General features: G+C 35.9%; 1 protein-coding gene across 1 annotated transcript in view; it reads right to left on the bottom strand.

Moving 5' to 3' along the window:
- LOC148955968 (heat shock protein 83-like) overlaps nucleotides 1–16,430 on the bottom strand; it is a 43,123-nt gene that overhangs the window by 25,728 nt on the left and 965 nt on the right. The window contains exons 2-4 of the mRNA XM_089088629.1: nucleotides 15,832–16,087; nucleotides 14,482–14,714; nucleotides 9,914–10,013 (exon numbers count right to left, since the gene is read on the bottom strand). Of these exons, the coding sequence (XP_088944755.1) occupies nucleotides 9,914–10,013; nucleotides 14,482–14,714; nucleotides 15,832–16,087 (589 nt within the window). The remainder of the gene's footprint in view (nucleotides 1–9,913; nucleotides 10,014–14,481; nucleotides 14,715–15,831; nucleotides 16,088–16,430) is intronic.

The raw sequence follows: 16,430 nt of genomic DNA, 5'->3' as shown, positions 1-16,430 counted from the left end.
TTTGACTATGAAAAATAGTACTAGACCTGTCAATTTCAAAGCGAATTAGACCCCTTTGAAGTTTGTATGATGACTCCTTAAATATGAAAAGCCTCTAGAAAAAAAAAATAAAAAAGAGTAGCATTATTGGCTTTACTATAGGCAACGCTATAGCGTTGCCTCTGATTAGTGTTGACCCTTGATAGATTAGTGGGTTGAGATCAGGCGATAATTGAGTGAACAATGGTGATGCAAATACGATCATTAAATTGCACTACAGCGTCAATGACACGAACTTGAAATCTGTATATTACAGTCAAAATTTGGGCTGAAATTTTAAGCTCACCACTGTGCTCACCAATGTGCATATCATCACAAGGACACAGGGGGGGGGGAGTGGTTCGTCGGGACGGGGGGGCCCCGCGAGCACATAATGCCGGAACAACGATGTGGCTCAAGCCTTATGAGGACTATTTGAAGGAGCTGAAATCTACACTGGTTTACTAACGACAAAGAGCTGATATGCTTATTACAACCTAAGCTTCTTTCACAAGACCCCCCCCCCCCCAGTTTATTTGTCAACTTCCAAAAATGTTGGCACTGACAGGAGGGGGCATTCCAAGAAGCTGTTCAAGTCATCTTTCAAAACTTGGCACCAACAACAGTTTTCTCCTGCTGTGTAGTAAAACACTGAAATAGTCTCTCAGATACAACAGTCTCAACACCCAAGGATGAAGCTTTCAAGAAAATAGTGGAAGTTGAATGGAATTGTGTTTCCTGGAAGTACCAATGGGATGTATTTAGTGTTTGATAATCCACATCAAGTAGGGAGAAATTTGCTGATCAAGATGGATCTTAATTTACTCCAAATTGCAAATTAAGGTAAAATGATAATCTGATTACTAGAAAAATGCTGCATATTATTCAGTAGGGTCAACTTTTCATTGATTAAGTGCCCTCTTTTAGTTTTTCCTATTTCTTGGAATAAGCTTATATCTGAGGCCATCAGGAGAAGGAGAGGTGCACAGTTAGAAAAACAGCCAAGATAAATGTGAAGAGCATAAAATAAGGAGCATAATGGTACTAGCCCACTTTTATTTCATTAGTGTGTTTCCTTTAGAAGTGGCCAGCCACTAAAATGATATCTATCCTCCATTGGAAACCTTCTGTGCATATTTATTGAAATAAAACATTTAGTTAAAAAGTATTCACTGTGTGAGCAGTAGTAGGCTTATGCCACTGGGGTACTATTACCCTTACACCTAAACTGTCTGAGTGCTGGTTAGTGAAGTAGCAACTTTGTTATTGTAATTTTGGTTTTGTATAAACTACCTAAGTACTACAATTGTATGTGGTATTTTATTATCAAGCTACTATGTGAGCTGTCTTCTGGTTTCTAAGTCTTGGAAATTTGTTGATTTGACTGCTCTTTACCTATTGGAATTTTGAAAAAGCAGTATTATACCTTAATTTTCAGTTTTTTCATCTCTGGTTTTAGTCTTGAAATTGTAATTCCTGTTATTTGAGTGGAATTTTAAGTTATATTAATGGGTTCTTTCTAAATTTTGGACCTGCTAATCAATAAAATGTCTGCATTCTGACCTTCTTAAAGTTCAAACATGGGCACAAGATTGGCTACTTGAGTTCAACATACCTAAGTGCAGTGTCCTTCACTTTGATAGCAATAACCCTTGCTGCCAGTATAGAATGTCTGATCCCAGCTCAATGTCGAACTCAATCCTTAAGACTTGTCTTGAAGAAAGAGATCTAGAAGTACTAATTGATGAACAACTAAAGTCCTTTGGCCACTGGCAACAAGCAGTCTCAAGAGCAAATTCGAACCTTGGTCTCCCTAAATACACCATAACTAGCCCCTCCTACAAAGTCTTTCTAAGGCTCTATAATGCTATAATCAGGCCTGTTTTGGGTTTCAGTGCATGTCTCACCTCTCCTTCCTATAAGAATGGTACTAACCTAATTGAGCGAGTTTAGATATGTGCCACAAAGTGCATAGCTAGCCTACATGATATCCCTTACAACAAGAGACTGAAGCACCTGCAGCTTCTAACACTTGTTTCCAGATGCAGCTGTGGCAACATGATACTGGCCTACAAGTATAGCACTTAACCTAATAATCCCCTCTTTACCAACAATTCAAGCCAGCAACATACAAGAGGCCACTCACATATACTGTCAAAAATCTGGTTAATGTACAAACTTGGCAATATTTCTTCTCTGAACATGTTGTTAATGCCTAGAATAGTCTTCAAGATGAAATGGTGATAACACCCTCTGCTGTGTCCTTTAAGTAGCCTATAGACTTGACATAGAATGGAGTAAAAAATTAGGGAAATATGAGTGGGACTGCCCATCCCATTTGAGTACCCACTGATATCAATATCATCATGAGAGTGTCTTGCTGGGAGGCTGATGCTACTTATCACCAACTATCTTGAATACTCTATCTACAGTTGCTGCTATTCAGTGTTGTCAGCTTTAAAGCCCTAAAGAATAATGATTGCAAGCCATGCCAGTGTTCTTTTAGCCATCAGGGGCAGGCTGAATTTTTGAGAGGGCGTGGGGTGGGAATGTGGGCCTTCTTTTTTTAAATGTGCTGATTTTGACTGAAAGTTTGGAACCATGCATTAAAGGTTTGGAACCTTTAATGCATGGAATTCTTTCTATTCTGCATTGCTTCCCATCTAGGGAACTAATTTCCACATGGCTTAGGTCTTAGGCTAGGATGCAAGCAGAATAGTGCTAAATTAAGGGAATATACTTGTGAAGTTGCTTATTGTAATTGCTATAAGGAATTTAATTGCTGCTCAGATTAAGGCAAAACTTGAATTTTATGCAGATCTATCCTTTTTTTTATATATTTGAGAGATCTCCTGGCCCAACCTTTTTGTGGCCTAAGCTAGGCTAAGTCTAGAATTGGGTCTGTTGCAAAAAAATCCTGTAAAGAAAACAATTTACACTTTGTAATTTGCAGATTAGCCTAGTTGTAATGGTATATACCTAGGGAAGAAAACAATTCATACTTGATAATATATAGAAATAATTGCTGCTGATATCTTGCTTGCATCCCAACTATATATTACCCCTAGGGCCTCCCCCTAAGGTGCAAATACACCGCTGACATTTGTCCAGTGTACCAGTAAATTTAATCAACTGTGATAAAACAAGAACCAGAAAAACAAGCGATGGGTGGCAGAATGCATTGGGAACACATAATTTGGGCTATATATTTGCACATTAGGGACAGGAGTGAGGGGTAAAGTATAGATGGGATGCATGCAAAATGTGTTAGCTACAATTATTCTGCATATTATGAATTGTTTTCTTAACAAGTTTTCTTCTCTACATGTCCTTCTCTAGACTGTTGTAATTAACACTTTTTAACTACAAGTTTACTATGCTTTACCTCCTTCCTCCCCCCCCCATAATGTACAAATATATAGTCTGAACTATATATGGTAAAATTCTAGATAGATACTTTTTGTTATCTTGGGAAGGGGTTAGGCTACAAAAATGAAATTTTCTGGGATGAGTTTACAGACTAAAGTATGTCCTGGGACGATATTTTGAAGTAGTCAACCCAACTCTAGTCCTTTTCCTTATAGAGGGCACTGACCTTTAAAAAATCTGTTTTATAAAAGTGAAACCTTGCAGAAGAGATTTTCTGCTAAAAAAGAAAGTAAAAGAACAGTGTTTTCAGCCTTACAACTTTGTTCAATCCCAATTTGTGAAGTTTCAGATATTTGGAAAGACAGTTCCTAAATTTAGGAAAAAACCTTTGAAATGGCTTAAAATTCTACTCTAATAACAGGAATTGCATTTTCAAACTAAAACCAAAGAAAAGGAAACTCAAATTAAGGTATAATGTTGTTTTGCCAAAATTCCAAGATTTAGAAATCAGAAGGGGGTTAACATAGCAGAATGGCAATACCTTCCCAGAGTATTGTTTTGGCCCTGGATTCATTACTGAAAGTTTTGTTTTCCTATCCTAACTCTGAACAAGCACTGACCAATTTTGTCTTTTTGAAGAGCTACAGGGTTTGATACTAAGTCTCCTGTGTAGGATACTCTGCTCATCTGCAGTGTCTGTGACAGTTAACATGGATTTTAAAATCAATTATTTGCCACCAGATCAAGTTGATTACTGACATGAGTTTCTGATTGAACTGGCAAAATCTAAACTTTCAGAACACAGAAGAGCAAGATCAAAATATGGTGTTTGGTGTTCCTGAAAACTATGGCTAAAGCAGTGCTTAAACAAATGTCTCCAGCTCTTGATTTGCTCCTCAATCTGAAATTTTTACCCCTGTGATATACTTATCTCAGCTTTGACCCAGATTTGGAGACTTACCATTGGCAATTGTTGCTACCACCAATTTCAGTGCCCTGGAGAATCAGTGGAGGAAATTGTTGGACATTAATTGGTCATTTGTGTGTGGAAGAACCATCCCCTAACATTCCTCTCAGTTCTAGATAGCTGCCATACATTATCTTGATGCTGTTGGGGCATAAGGTTTGTGAAGTCAAAGAAACTGGCAAAACAACAAATCTAGATAATATCTTAGCCTCCTTTGAGTCTTAAATCCCTTAGCCTTATGATTCTAAGTGCCTTTCTTGTTTGTTTTTTTACTTGAACAATAAAAAAAAAGTTTATTTGTTGTAGGCATTCTCTTGGTTAGCCCTGTCCTTTTCTTCTTTTTTCTTAATGATTGGTCTTTAACTGCCAGTATTATTTTATCTTGGGATTATGAAGGCTTTTATATTAACCCCATTCCCACATTTCTTTTTTGGGCCTTATTTTAATTATAGTTATCTTTAAATAATATATTGCAACTGTACCAAAATTTTTATGCGATAATAAACGAAAGATATTGTATGTCTTCGGCTTGCGGTTGTTACTAGTATAGACCAGCATATCCATAGGAATAAGCTATATTAAGTTCTAAAAGTTAATAAAAAGAGTTCACAGCTATTTAACCATTATGACGCATAAACCTGCAGCTAAAAATAGATGAATTTTGGCAGACGATGCAAAATGGTGGCTCTTCCATGAAAGCAGAGCAGGATAAACCAAGGGTAAGCAAGCAAGGTAAACGCATAGTTAGATTAGGGGCAAAGCTTTTTCTGACTCTAGCATGAAAGAACTATTTTAGCACTATTTCTTTGTGTGTAGTGCTGTAGCATGTGCTTCAACTTGTAGCACTTTTGTAATACAATTTTTTAATTTTGTCATGGACAAAATGATGATCTTTATTACAAGTCAATTCATAGTAGCCTTCTTCTTTGTGTATTTATGACTAAATCTGTGAAGTGTTACTCTGGGAATTTAATATCTTTGTAAAAATGAAATCCATGCTATCAAATCAACAAGAGTAACTCTTGCAAAGAAAGCATAGAATACATTTCCTCTTGTTGGTGCATAAAAAACCGCGCTTCTGAAGTGAACATTTGTGAAGAAAAGATTTATGGTTGGATATTTGAAATTTCTCTTGGAGGGCAAATTGACTAACTAGGCTGCTATTATTAATGTAACTTAGTGTTTCTGATATATATCCAACTAGGCAGATAAGAAGATTCTCTAAGCAGTTTGGGGTTAATATCCAACTAGCCAGATAATTCATTTCTCTTAGGCACAGCATGAACATCTAACTAGGTGGATAATAGCAAGTATAACCCTCCTAATATATATCCAACTAGGAGGATAAGTAAATTCCATTAGGTTATACAGTTTTGGGATAATATCCAACTAGCCAGATAAATTGTTTCTCTTGGGCACAGCAAGAATATGTAACTAGGTGGATAATGCTGAGTCTTAGATCTTCTGATATATATTTAACTAGGCTGATATACTTTGACTTAAGGCTCCTGCCAAGGGATTGGCATAGAGAATGATGAGACTAGCTGCCTCCAGGTTGACCTATTGCTTGCCAGGCTTGCAGCTTCTTCCACCAGGATGTGGGCTTGGGTGAGGAATTTATTGGCTTTGTCTTTCCACCTAGTGGGTGGGCATCCTCTGGGTTGCTTCCATCAACCTGCCATTTAAGTAGGCAGGAGGTTACTTAATTACCTAGTTGGATTAATATCAGAAGGGCTAGGACAAAGTTTTATCCACAAAGTTAGATGTTCAAGCTATGTCTAAGAGAAAAAATTGTCTTACTAGTTGGATCTCACTAGTTTGCATGAAGAATTTACTTATCTGACTAGTTAGATATATATCAGAAGCATTAATTTAAAGTATTATCCCCCTAGTTAGAGATACTAAGTTGGCTCTTATGCTTTATTGTAGTTGGCTAGCAAGATAAAACTATTTTTCTTTTAAATTTTAATTATTTTCCTAGTTGGATCATTCCTTATTTGCTTAAAAGGATTTTTCAGATAGCCAACTAGTTGGATAATTTTGGCAATAAGTAAGTATGGTTGGATATTATTTTTACATTCTATAGAATAGAAATTTTTAGAGATTATCCATTGGGTATACTCCCATAATAAAAGTTTCATCAAAAATAAAAACTTTATGGTTGTGATTAAGCTTAGAAAGCCGAAATTAAAGATAGGGCCAGGCTAACATACAATAGGAATTTTTGTGAGTTTACTGAAACTGTTTGGTTCATTATGTTTTAATTTACGCCACATAGTTAGGTCTCACTGTTATTCCAATCTCCTGGTTTCTGCATATGTTTGAAGGCTGAAACAAATTATTTCCTTACTAACAGTAAAATTATATCTGAAACATTTAATAGAATTCATTCTAACATGCCAATTTATAAATTCTAAGGATTATTGCATACGTTTGTTACTTTCAGTGACATTTCTTATCCCTGTAAGCACAAATTGATATTTTACCTTATTTGTGTAAGTCTTAGGTTAATTTTGTAACTGAACAGCAATTTGAAATTTGTCTCATACTGACAATATTTTTGGCATTAAAGACTTGCTTCTGTACACTAGAGCTAATGGAGGTTATATGTTTGTTTTGGGCATCCTTAGTTTAACAGCAATTTGAAACAGTCCTCATCTTGGCAATATTTTTGGCATTAAAGACTTGCTTATTTATACTAGAGATGAAGAGGGTTATGTATTAGTTCTGGACACACTTAGTAGGGATATTATGGATGTTTATATTCTGATGATCCAGGATCTTTTTGAGGGGGAATATAAAAAAAAGTTCTTGGGGGGGGGGGCTTACAAAAAAAGCTTGGTAAATATCTACCAAATAATATTATTGAGTTAGGACAGAAGTGAATACACCATTTGATGCCTTTTTTTTATGCTGATTATGAATATAATAAGCATTTCTATTGGAAATGAATTTCAGCCCCCCCACCTATATATGCCAATTCAGGGTTAGGTTGGGTGGTATTTGTTTAGCCTTGTGTCGCATGATAAGGAGACATGTTAAGAAAACAATTCTTACTTTAAAATATGTATAATGATCCTAGTTCTTATATTATCCAACGGGAGAACCTTTATCATCAAGTCTGTCCTCTAAAAATCCTTCTTTTTCAAGCTTAAAAGAAAATGTTTCCAAAACCCATGCTAAAAGTACCACGTTGCTTAAGTCTTTTGAAATTGCCGCTGTAAACTGCCGCCAAATAAGTTGTTTTATAGATAGCGGTTAGCACGTGCGTCAAAAAACGTGTTTAAAGAAAAAGTAGTGGTAAATTGAAATTAAACTCATTAAAAAAAAGTATTTCACCACTGCTATTAATATTTTGTATTTACACCACTGCTATTCGCCCTTCGCCCTTCAAAATTCCATGCAACTTTTGTAACCTAACCTAACCACTGCTATTAATATTTTGTATTTACGCCACTGCTATTTACCCTTCGACACTACTCTTCGCCCTTCGCCACTGCTATTAATATTTTGTATTTACGCCACTGCTTTTCACCCTTCGCCACTGCTATTCGCCCTTCGCCACTGCTCTTTAAAAAAAAAAAAAAAAAAAAAGACCGGCATGAACGCTATCTATAAAAGAACTTATTAGGCAGCAATTTAAAGCGGCAATTAAAAAAGACTTTGTGTCTTTTGAGACATGTTTTTGAGGAGAACACTCCCCCACAACCCTCAGGGCAAGGGGTTTAAGTTATCCCCTGGGGGCATATAAGGTTTTTATAGAAGGCGATGTCATAGAAAACTTCAAAAAAACTTATTCAATTGGAAATTTAAAGGGCTAGTGCCCATTTTAATAGTCGAAAGTGAATGGAGGGCAACTATTCCCCCCCCAAGCCCATCATTCCCCCAAACAGATCCAATAAAAATTTTGAGATAGCCATTTTGTTCAGCGTAGTAGATTTCCAGATAGAAAATAAGTTTTTGAGGAGGATACTCCCCCACAGCCCTTAGGGCATGGATTTTAAGTCATGCCCTGGGGGCACATAAGGTTTTTATAGAAGGTGTTGACGTAGAGTCTTCAAAAAAGGGCTCATTCAATTTTAAATTCAAAGGGATAGTGCCCTTTTTAATATTCGAAAGTGATTAGTGATATTATTTTTGGTGTTCTTGTTGTTTAGACCAGGGGACTTCGTATCAAAAGAGTTGTCGTGGGAACTTCGAAAGGGGCTCATTCGATTGAAAATAGAAAGGGGTGATGCCCTTTTTAATAGTCGAAAGTGATTGGAGGGTAACTAATCCCCCTTCCACTCCCGCCCTCCCACGCCCACCCTCCCATTTGCCCATTATGTTTAAAAACTATATGTTGCCTTAAGATTAATCAAAATGCACTGTGATAATGCTAATTCCCAGTAAGGCATCACAGCAGTATCCCAAGAACGACTGAGGGTATTATGTTCAAACTTTCGGGGCTACTTCTGCTCTTCAAATTTAACCAAACCAAAATAGCGTAAGTGTATCCAAGCAATCAAAGAAAGTAAAAATATTTTTTTGAGAATGATATCAAGTTTTCCGTTTCAGGTCAACTAGAGGAGGTATGAAACTAAATTAAACAGCACTATAGGTGACCAGATTTTTAAAAAGGTGTATGTTGTTAAAAATTGCTGACAATTTTTCTCCAGCATAAAAATAGTAGGCCAAACTTTAAAGTCTTAAAAAACGAAAAGATTTAAAGTGGTATTTTATTTTTCCCTGAAAAAACTATGTAAATATAAAACGAAAAAATATTAATTAAAAAAAACTTTTCCATAAAATAAGTTTTTAAAAAAAAGGAAAGAACTCCATTAAACAAAAAATGAGCAAAAATAGAATTAAATAATCTACCAAGCGTGAAACTATCACAAATCAGTATCGATAAATAAATGAAACCCAAAACGAACAGAAGTTACAATAATTTACAAACCCAAACTCAAAACGAGTAGAAATTAACATAAGTTGGGCCCAAAACCCCTATGTCTTCCCAAGGCCAGAACAAAATTTGTAATTTACTGAAAAAATACAAATGAATGTGCATTGTCAGTTTAATATACATATAATGATATTTAGTAATCAAAATGTTAATATTATGTGATTCATTAAAGTTATAAAAGTAAAAACATTTTTTTTTTAATGAGCACTTTTCAAAGTTTCTTCAAAACGAAGTACCCTGGTCTAAAGGAAAAAAATAATAAATAATACATTGTGCCAACATCGTTCTTATATGGCCACATGGCGTAACTTAAAACCCTTGCCCTGAGGGTTTTAGGGGAGTGACCGCCTCAAAAACATATTTTCTCTCTAGAAATCAACTACGCTGAACAAAATGGCGATCTCAAAATTTTGGTTGGATGTGTTGGGGGAATGATGGGCGTGGGGGGGGGATAGTTGCCCTCCAATCACTTTCGACAATCAAAAAGGGTACTAGCCACTCCAATTTCAAATCGAATGTGTCCTTTTTGAAGTTCCTACGACAACTCCTTCGATACGAAGTACCCTGGTCTAAGACCGCGAAAAAAACATAACTAAATAAAAAATAAATAATACATTGTGCCAAGTTCTTCCTTCGGATTTCTTCCTTGACTTTTTCAAGCTTTATCCAAAGTTCTTCTTTTATTTTTGCAGCAGTCTCTGTCTCAGTTTTTTCCTGCAATGTAGAGCTTAGATCATTATAATCACGCCGCAAACGACCAGCCTAGACAAAACACAAACATAACTACAAAATAGAAAGCAACACAACAAACAAAGATTGCGATTAGAATACCTCAAAAAAGCCTACATTTTGAAACAGCCAAAGGTGTACAAACGAGATTTCTAATAGAGTGGGATAAAAAAAAACCTCTTTTAAGAGCCCAAAAAACATTAAATAACTTTCATTCAAGATATTCAATTAATAAATCTAAGAAAAACACCTAAATATATTGGCTTTACATCTAGAAGCCTTTATAACTGACAAAAAAGAGCTTCTAGTTTTTTTTTCGATGACTAAGGATTCCCAAATGACAAGCCAAAATATTCGAGAACTTTTTAGTTTGTTTTATTCACTGTCTTGGTTAAAAGTGTTGCCCATTTTCTTATAATTCTACATTTTCATTTTATTCATAATTAGAGACAGTATTGTCTGAGCATTTCTTGTTTAAAAAATTCAGCACAACATTTATATATTTTCAATATTCTTTAGGGTATATTAATATAATTTTCAGATTAAAAAAAAAAAATCAAAAAAAAAAAAATAATTTATATAATATTTCAAAAATCGTTAAATCCAAAAGTGAGCACGCTGATCTTTTATGGTCTTGAGTGAATTTTGGTATAATGATTAACAAATCTCAGATTTGTTGTTTTAAAACTACGACTTTACAACTTCTGTTTGTCTTAGGCTACGCCAAAACAAAACAAACAAGGCTAATCACATGAAACGAATAACAAATCATAACTAAGGCTAACTTTCATTTGCTACATTTTTTCTTCAGAAATAATTTTGGATTTTCCATTTTTTTTTCACAAATCTATTTCTTTCATTATCTAGAAGTTAATGAAAAAAACAAAAAATAAATGCAAAAATACAAAAGTTAAATATGTTGAAGCCAGACATACGAGTTTCGAGCGCTAAGCTATATAAGAAAAAATAATCCGGAAAATGAAGTGCTTAAATAGTAATATTAAATACAAAAAAAAAATCAGATAAAAATCGTTAGGTATAAACAAAATTCATTTGAAAACAAAGTACTTTCCATAAATGATGTCAATGTCATTGATGAATTTATGTCAAAATTAACCGATGTCAGTGTCGTAAAAAAAACAAAAACTGAACCACATATAAGTCACCAAAAGTAGTTCAACTGCACCTCCTAATCCCTACACGTTTTAAGGTTCAAACTTGTGACTCAGCCTCTTTAACTCTTTAGAAAACGTAGTTTTTTCAAATAATTTAAAAAAGAAACTGAGTTTCTTTTTTAAACTTTAAATTCAGTATATAAAAAATGTTCTCTGACAGGGAACATCTTCCTCCTGACAGTCTGGAACAGCGACCATTGTACCACAGAAACACTTACGGAAATATTATTTTAGTCTCCTGTATCTATTTTTGACGCAAGCAAATCCCCAAAAAACTAGATATTTGGTTTTTGGAAAAAGGGAAGGAAGGATCGGATTGAGCTGAAATTTTGAGGATAAGCTCCCAGGCCCCAGGAAAGCTAATCCTCTAGCTTTCAGCCCGATCGGACAACGTTAAAGGGAGGCTGTGGTGGGAAAAATTAAAATGGGCACTTATGGGAAAACGAGGTTTTTCGTAAATGTAAATTCGGGGGATAATTTTTTCGGTCTGAAAATATCAAAAGGCCCTAACAGGTCGAATTCCGGTTCAAATCAGTCCTCATTCACCTGGATCCGTTGCCAACTGTGGCCTGTAGGCGTGGCTGATAAAAAAAGAGAAATGAACATTGTGTGGCTATATTTGTTTTTTGGAAAACAGGGAAGGAGTGAGCTGAAATTTCGAGGATAAGCTCCCGGGCCCTAAGCAAACTTCTCTAAATTTCAGCCCAATCGAACAACGTTAAAGGGGGGGCTGTGATCAGAGGGTCGAAACTTCCGGCCCACTTTTACCCATGAAGATAAAGTCGGAGGGGGGGGGGCTGAAATTTTGCACGTTTCTTAGTTGGAGCTTGAGCTACAAAATGCGATCACCGCTGTCTCTCTGCGACCGCTAAGACCGGAAATCGCTTAACATTGTGGTGGGTCGCCTCTTTAAAGAGGCACAAGTGTGCCTCCTTGATAGTACATTACACTTAGAAAATCAATTAAGCACGACATGCTTATTTTGAAAAAGTACCTCAACAGTAATACCGAGCGGCTTTTGACAAGTCGTGTTCCAGAGGTTACGGTTCAATAAAACTTATAGGGATGACTATACGACCCAAAATAGTTTTTTAAGACTTTATAGTTTGGCCTACTATTTTTATGCTGGAGAAAAATTGTCAGCAATTTTTAACAACATACACCTTTTTAAAAATCTGGTCACCTATAGTGCTGTTTAATTTAGTTTCATACCTCCTCTAGTTGACCTGAAACAGAAAACTTGATATCATTCGCAAAAAAATATTTTTACTTTCTTTGATTGCTTGGATACACTTACGCTATTTTGGTTTGGTTAAATTTGAAGAGCAGAAGTAGCCCCGAAAGTTTGAACATAATACCCTCAGTCGTTCTTGGGATACTGCTGTGATGCCTTACTGGGAATTAGCATTATCACAGTGCATTTTGATTAATCTTAAGGCAACATATAGTTTTTAAACATAATGGGCAAATGGGAGGGTGGGCGTGGGAGGGCGGGAGTGGAAGGGGGATTAGTTACCCTCCAATGACTTTCGACCATTAAAAAGGGCATCACCCCTTTCTATTTTCAATCGAATGAGCCCCTTTCGAAGTTCCCACGACAACTCTTTTGATACGAAGTCCCCTGGTCTAAACAACAAGAACACCAAAAATAATATCACTAATCACTTTCGAATATTAAAAAGGGCACTATCCCTTTGAATTTAAAATTGAATGAGCCCTTTTTTGAAGACTCTACGTCAACACCTTCTATAAAAACCTTATGTGCCCCCAGGGCATGACTTAAAATCCATGCCCTAAGGGCTGTGGGGGAGTATCCTCCTCAAAAACTTATTTTCTATCTGGAAATCTACTACGCTGAACAAAATGGCTATCTCAAAATTTTTATTGGATGTGTTTGGGGGAATGATGGGCTTGGGAGGGGGGGGAATAGTTGCCCTCCATTCACTTTCGACTATTAAAATGGGCACTAGCCCTTTAAATTTCCAATTGAATAAGTTTTTTTGAAGTTTTCTATGACATCGCCTTCTATAAAAACCTTATATGCCCCAGGGGATAACTTAAACCCCTTGCCCTGAGGGTTGTGGGGGAGTGTTCTCCTCAAAAACATGTTTTCTATCTGGAAATCTATCTGGAACAAAATTGCTATCTCAAAATTTTGATTGGATTTCTTTGGGGGAATGATGGGTGTGGGGGGGGTGGGCTAGTTGCCCTCCTATCACTTTTGACTATTAAAAAGGGCACTAGCCCTTTGAATTTCCAATGGAATGAGCCTCTTTTGAAGATTCCATGAATCTTCAAAAAAGCTATCTCAAAAAAGCTGACTCTTTAGAAAACATAGTTTTTTTCAAATAATTCACGTAATACATCCATTATATAGGGTAAATAACAGCTTGCCGGACAACGCTTCCTTAACATAGTCAAACTTATATGGCAAGCGAAAGAAAAAAAGTGGAAAAAATATTTACATATCCTTCACTGCCATAGCCTCTGTGGTAACTAAACGTTACCATTGCCATGTGACAATAGCAACTAAAATGTAACAATTTTCCTCTCTCATATTTAGAAAAAGCAAACCATTGCTCAATTTAAAGATCCGCAGTATCTTAAAAAATCGCCCTATATTGTCTATTATAAGTTTTTTTAGTTTGTGTGGTCAATTTTCAAAGGCGCATCTAGAGCAAAATCTTCAGAGGGAGGGGAGGGGCAATGTGACAAGGGCACCAATACTTGACCAAATTGATAAGTATATTTTTAAAAAAAGGCAAAAAAGAGAAAGAAAATAAGGGCACCAAAAGAATCTTGAGGTGAGACTGCGGTCCCCCCCCCCTGCCCTCTGGATCTGACCCTGGCAAAACTATTAAGAATTGATAGGACTATATTGCCATACACTACAGCTTCAACAAGAAAATCACACCATCATATTCAGCGTATCAGAGAACCCTACTGTAGAGGTTTCAAGCACCTATCTACAAAAATGTGGAATTATGCATTTTTTGCCAGAAGAAAGATCACGGATGCGTTTTTTTTTTTTTTTTTTATATAAGGCAGAGTTCTGAGACAGAGTCAAACTTTAGCGTAAAGAGCGTGGCGTTGAGGAGGGGACAGCCCCTTTCATATACTAAGTTTTAATGTCGCTCCTTATTTTCAGTTAAAAAAAAACTTTTTATTTTATTTTATAAAGATCCGTCGACACTTTACCAGATTCTGACATCAAGAAATACAACTTGAACCCTTATTTGGAACAAAAAACTTTTCTTTGCCTAAAACTATTTATTTACCTTGCAAAGGTTCTCAAATTTGGTCTTGGCCTCCTCCCTCTTTTTGACTTCTTCCTCATCTTCGGGTAGTTCCAAGCCTTCTTTAGTGACTGAGACAAGAGTCTTACCATCGTATTCTTTGAGCTGTTGAACAACATATTCATCAATTGGATCAACCATGTAAATAACTTCAAGACCTCGCTTACGAACGCGCTCAACGAATACGGAATGAGCAACAACATCCTTGCTTTTACCTATAATCGAATTAGTTTGTAAAGACAATTCAAGTATGAATCTTTTTTGTTTCATGCGTACATGGGTCAGTAAAAAAAAATTGTCCTCAATAGTATCAGTCCACTACTTTCTATAAAAAGCATCATTTGAAGTCACTGTAGTCTATTCAGATCTCCCTACTCTTTCGAACACGACAACATATTAGTTGCAATTTTTGGGGAGATGGAATGATTTATGTAAATCGTTACATGAAAGAAAACAGCTTATAAAGCTTCAGTTACTCATTTTAAGAGGTAAGATAGGCGAAAATGTTTGGACCACTCTCAGCAAGCAACACCTCCCACTTTCCAAGCCCATGCTAATACCAATAATTTCCATTTTTCACCACTTAACGATAGTGAAATCTTCGAAGCAACCAAAATAAATTAACAGTTAAAACACCTTATATTAATTATCATCTATAAGTCCTATTATCAAAGGTTTAGATTTAATTATGATGCCAATTAGTTAGTCAATGTTAAGAAAATCGAGCGCCAGATTCATTCTTGTGTGAAAATCGGCGAACTTCCTTACTGAAAGCCAGCTTACACCTATCGCAATAGAAAATGATTGTAATCGTACAAATTGTAAAACTTTCCTATCGCATAGAACAAGGCTGTTTCTGGGAGCTGAAAGAAAAGGGGGATGTCACTTAGCACAGGCCAGGTCTCTCATTACACAACTAAAAATTGAGCATTTACTGTCCCAGTTCCTTTAATAAGTTTTTTCCCACACATAACACTTGAAGAATACTCGCATCACAAGTGGGGCACAAAAACAGACTATCCATGACTGAGACAACAGTTTTATCATCTTCCATTAAGGGGAAGGAAAAACCAAAATAGATATTTTAGTAAGTTTAATCCTAAAAAAAATTCTTCCTCAAAATTTACAAGTTATTTTTGCTCCATTGTGAAATTATGAAAATGCAAGATAGAACTTTCAATTTTACACAGTCTACATTGAAGAATTTGCCGAATTTTAATAAGAGCTCAACCCAGATTCGATTGAGTTTTGCGACCCCTCAAAATTTAAACATTCCATTCTACACTATACATGCTGTTCCAGCAACAGGCAAGCGATTCAACAACAAAATACCTGTAATGTAGTAGATGTGCTTTTGGTTCTCCTTCATACGAGAAACGTAGTCCTTGAGCGAGCAGACTTCATCACCAGATGCGCTTGTGTGATAACGAAGGAGTTCACTAAGCTTCTTCCTGTTGGTTGAGTCCTCGTGGATGCCAAGTTTCATGTTCTTTGCAAACTGTTCATAAAACTTCTTGTAGTTTTCTTTATCTTCAGCGATCTCTTCGAACAGCTCTAGGCATTTTTTAACCAGGTTCTTACGGATAACCTATAACAGAACAAGACTTAAGGGGTCTATCCACTTCTAAAATCGAAATAGTTATTACTGAAATGCCTTAAATAAGAAGAAAATTGAAAGTAAAGATGGAGGTGTTTTCTAGTTTATTTCTCCCCACTATAGCAATATCGTAAGCCTTCGAAACAGAAACCTTAAATAGTATACTCTTCCATTGAAGTAGAAACAAATTGAGAGTAAAATATACCCAATCGAGTAACTAGCAACCTTTCATACAAAGAAAAAAGAGAGGAAAAAGCGAAAAGAATTTCGCTCACAACTTTGCAACTTGCCTTATGTAAGTAAGTAGCAAACATTAAACAAATTCACAAACGCT

This window comes from Artemia sp. Qi Xiang Cuo, chromosome 1 (assembly GCF_049724085.1).
Source record: "Artemia sp. Qi Xiang Cuo chromosome 1, ASM4972408v1, whole genome shotgun sequence".
Lineage (NCBI taxonomy): Eukaryota > Metazoa > Arthropoda > Branchiopoda > Anostraca > Artemiidae > Artemia > Artemia sp. Qi Xiang Cuo.
The sequence above is the reverse complement of the archived record's forward strand: the minus strand, read 5'-3'. Positions and strand labels throughout refer to the sequence as shown.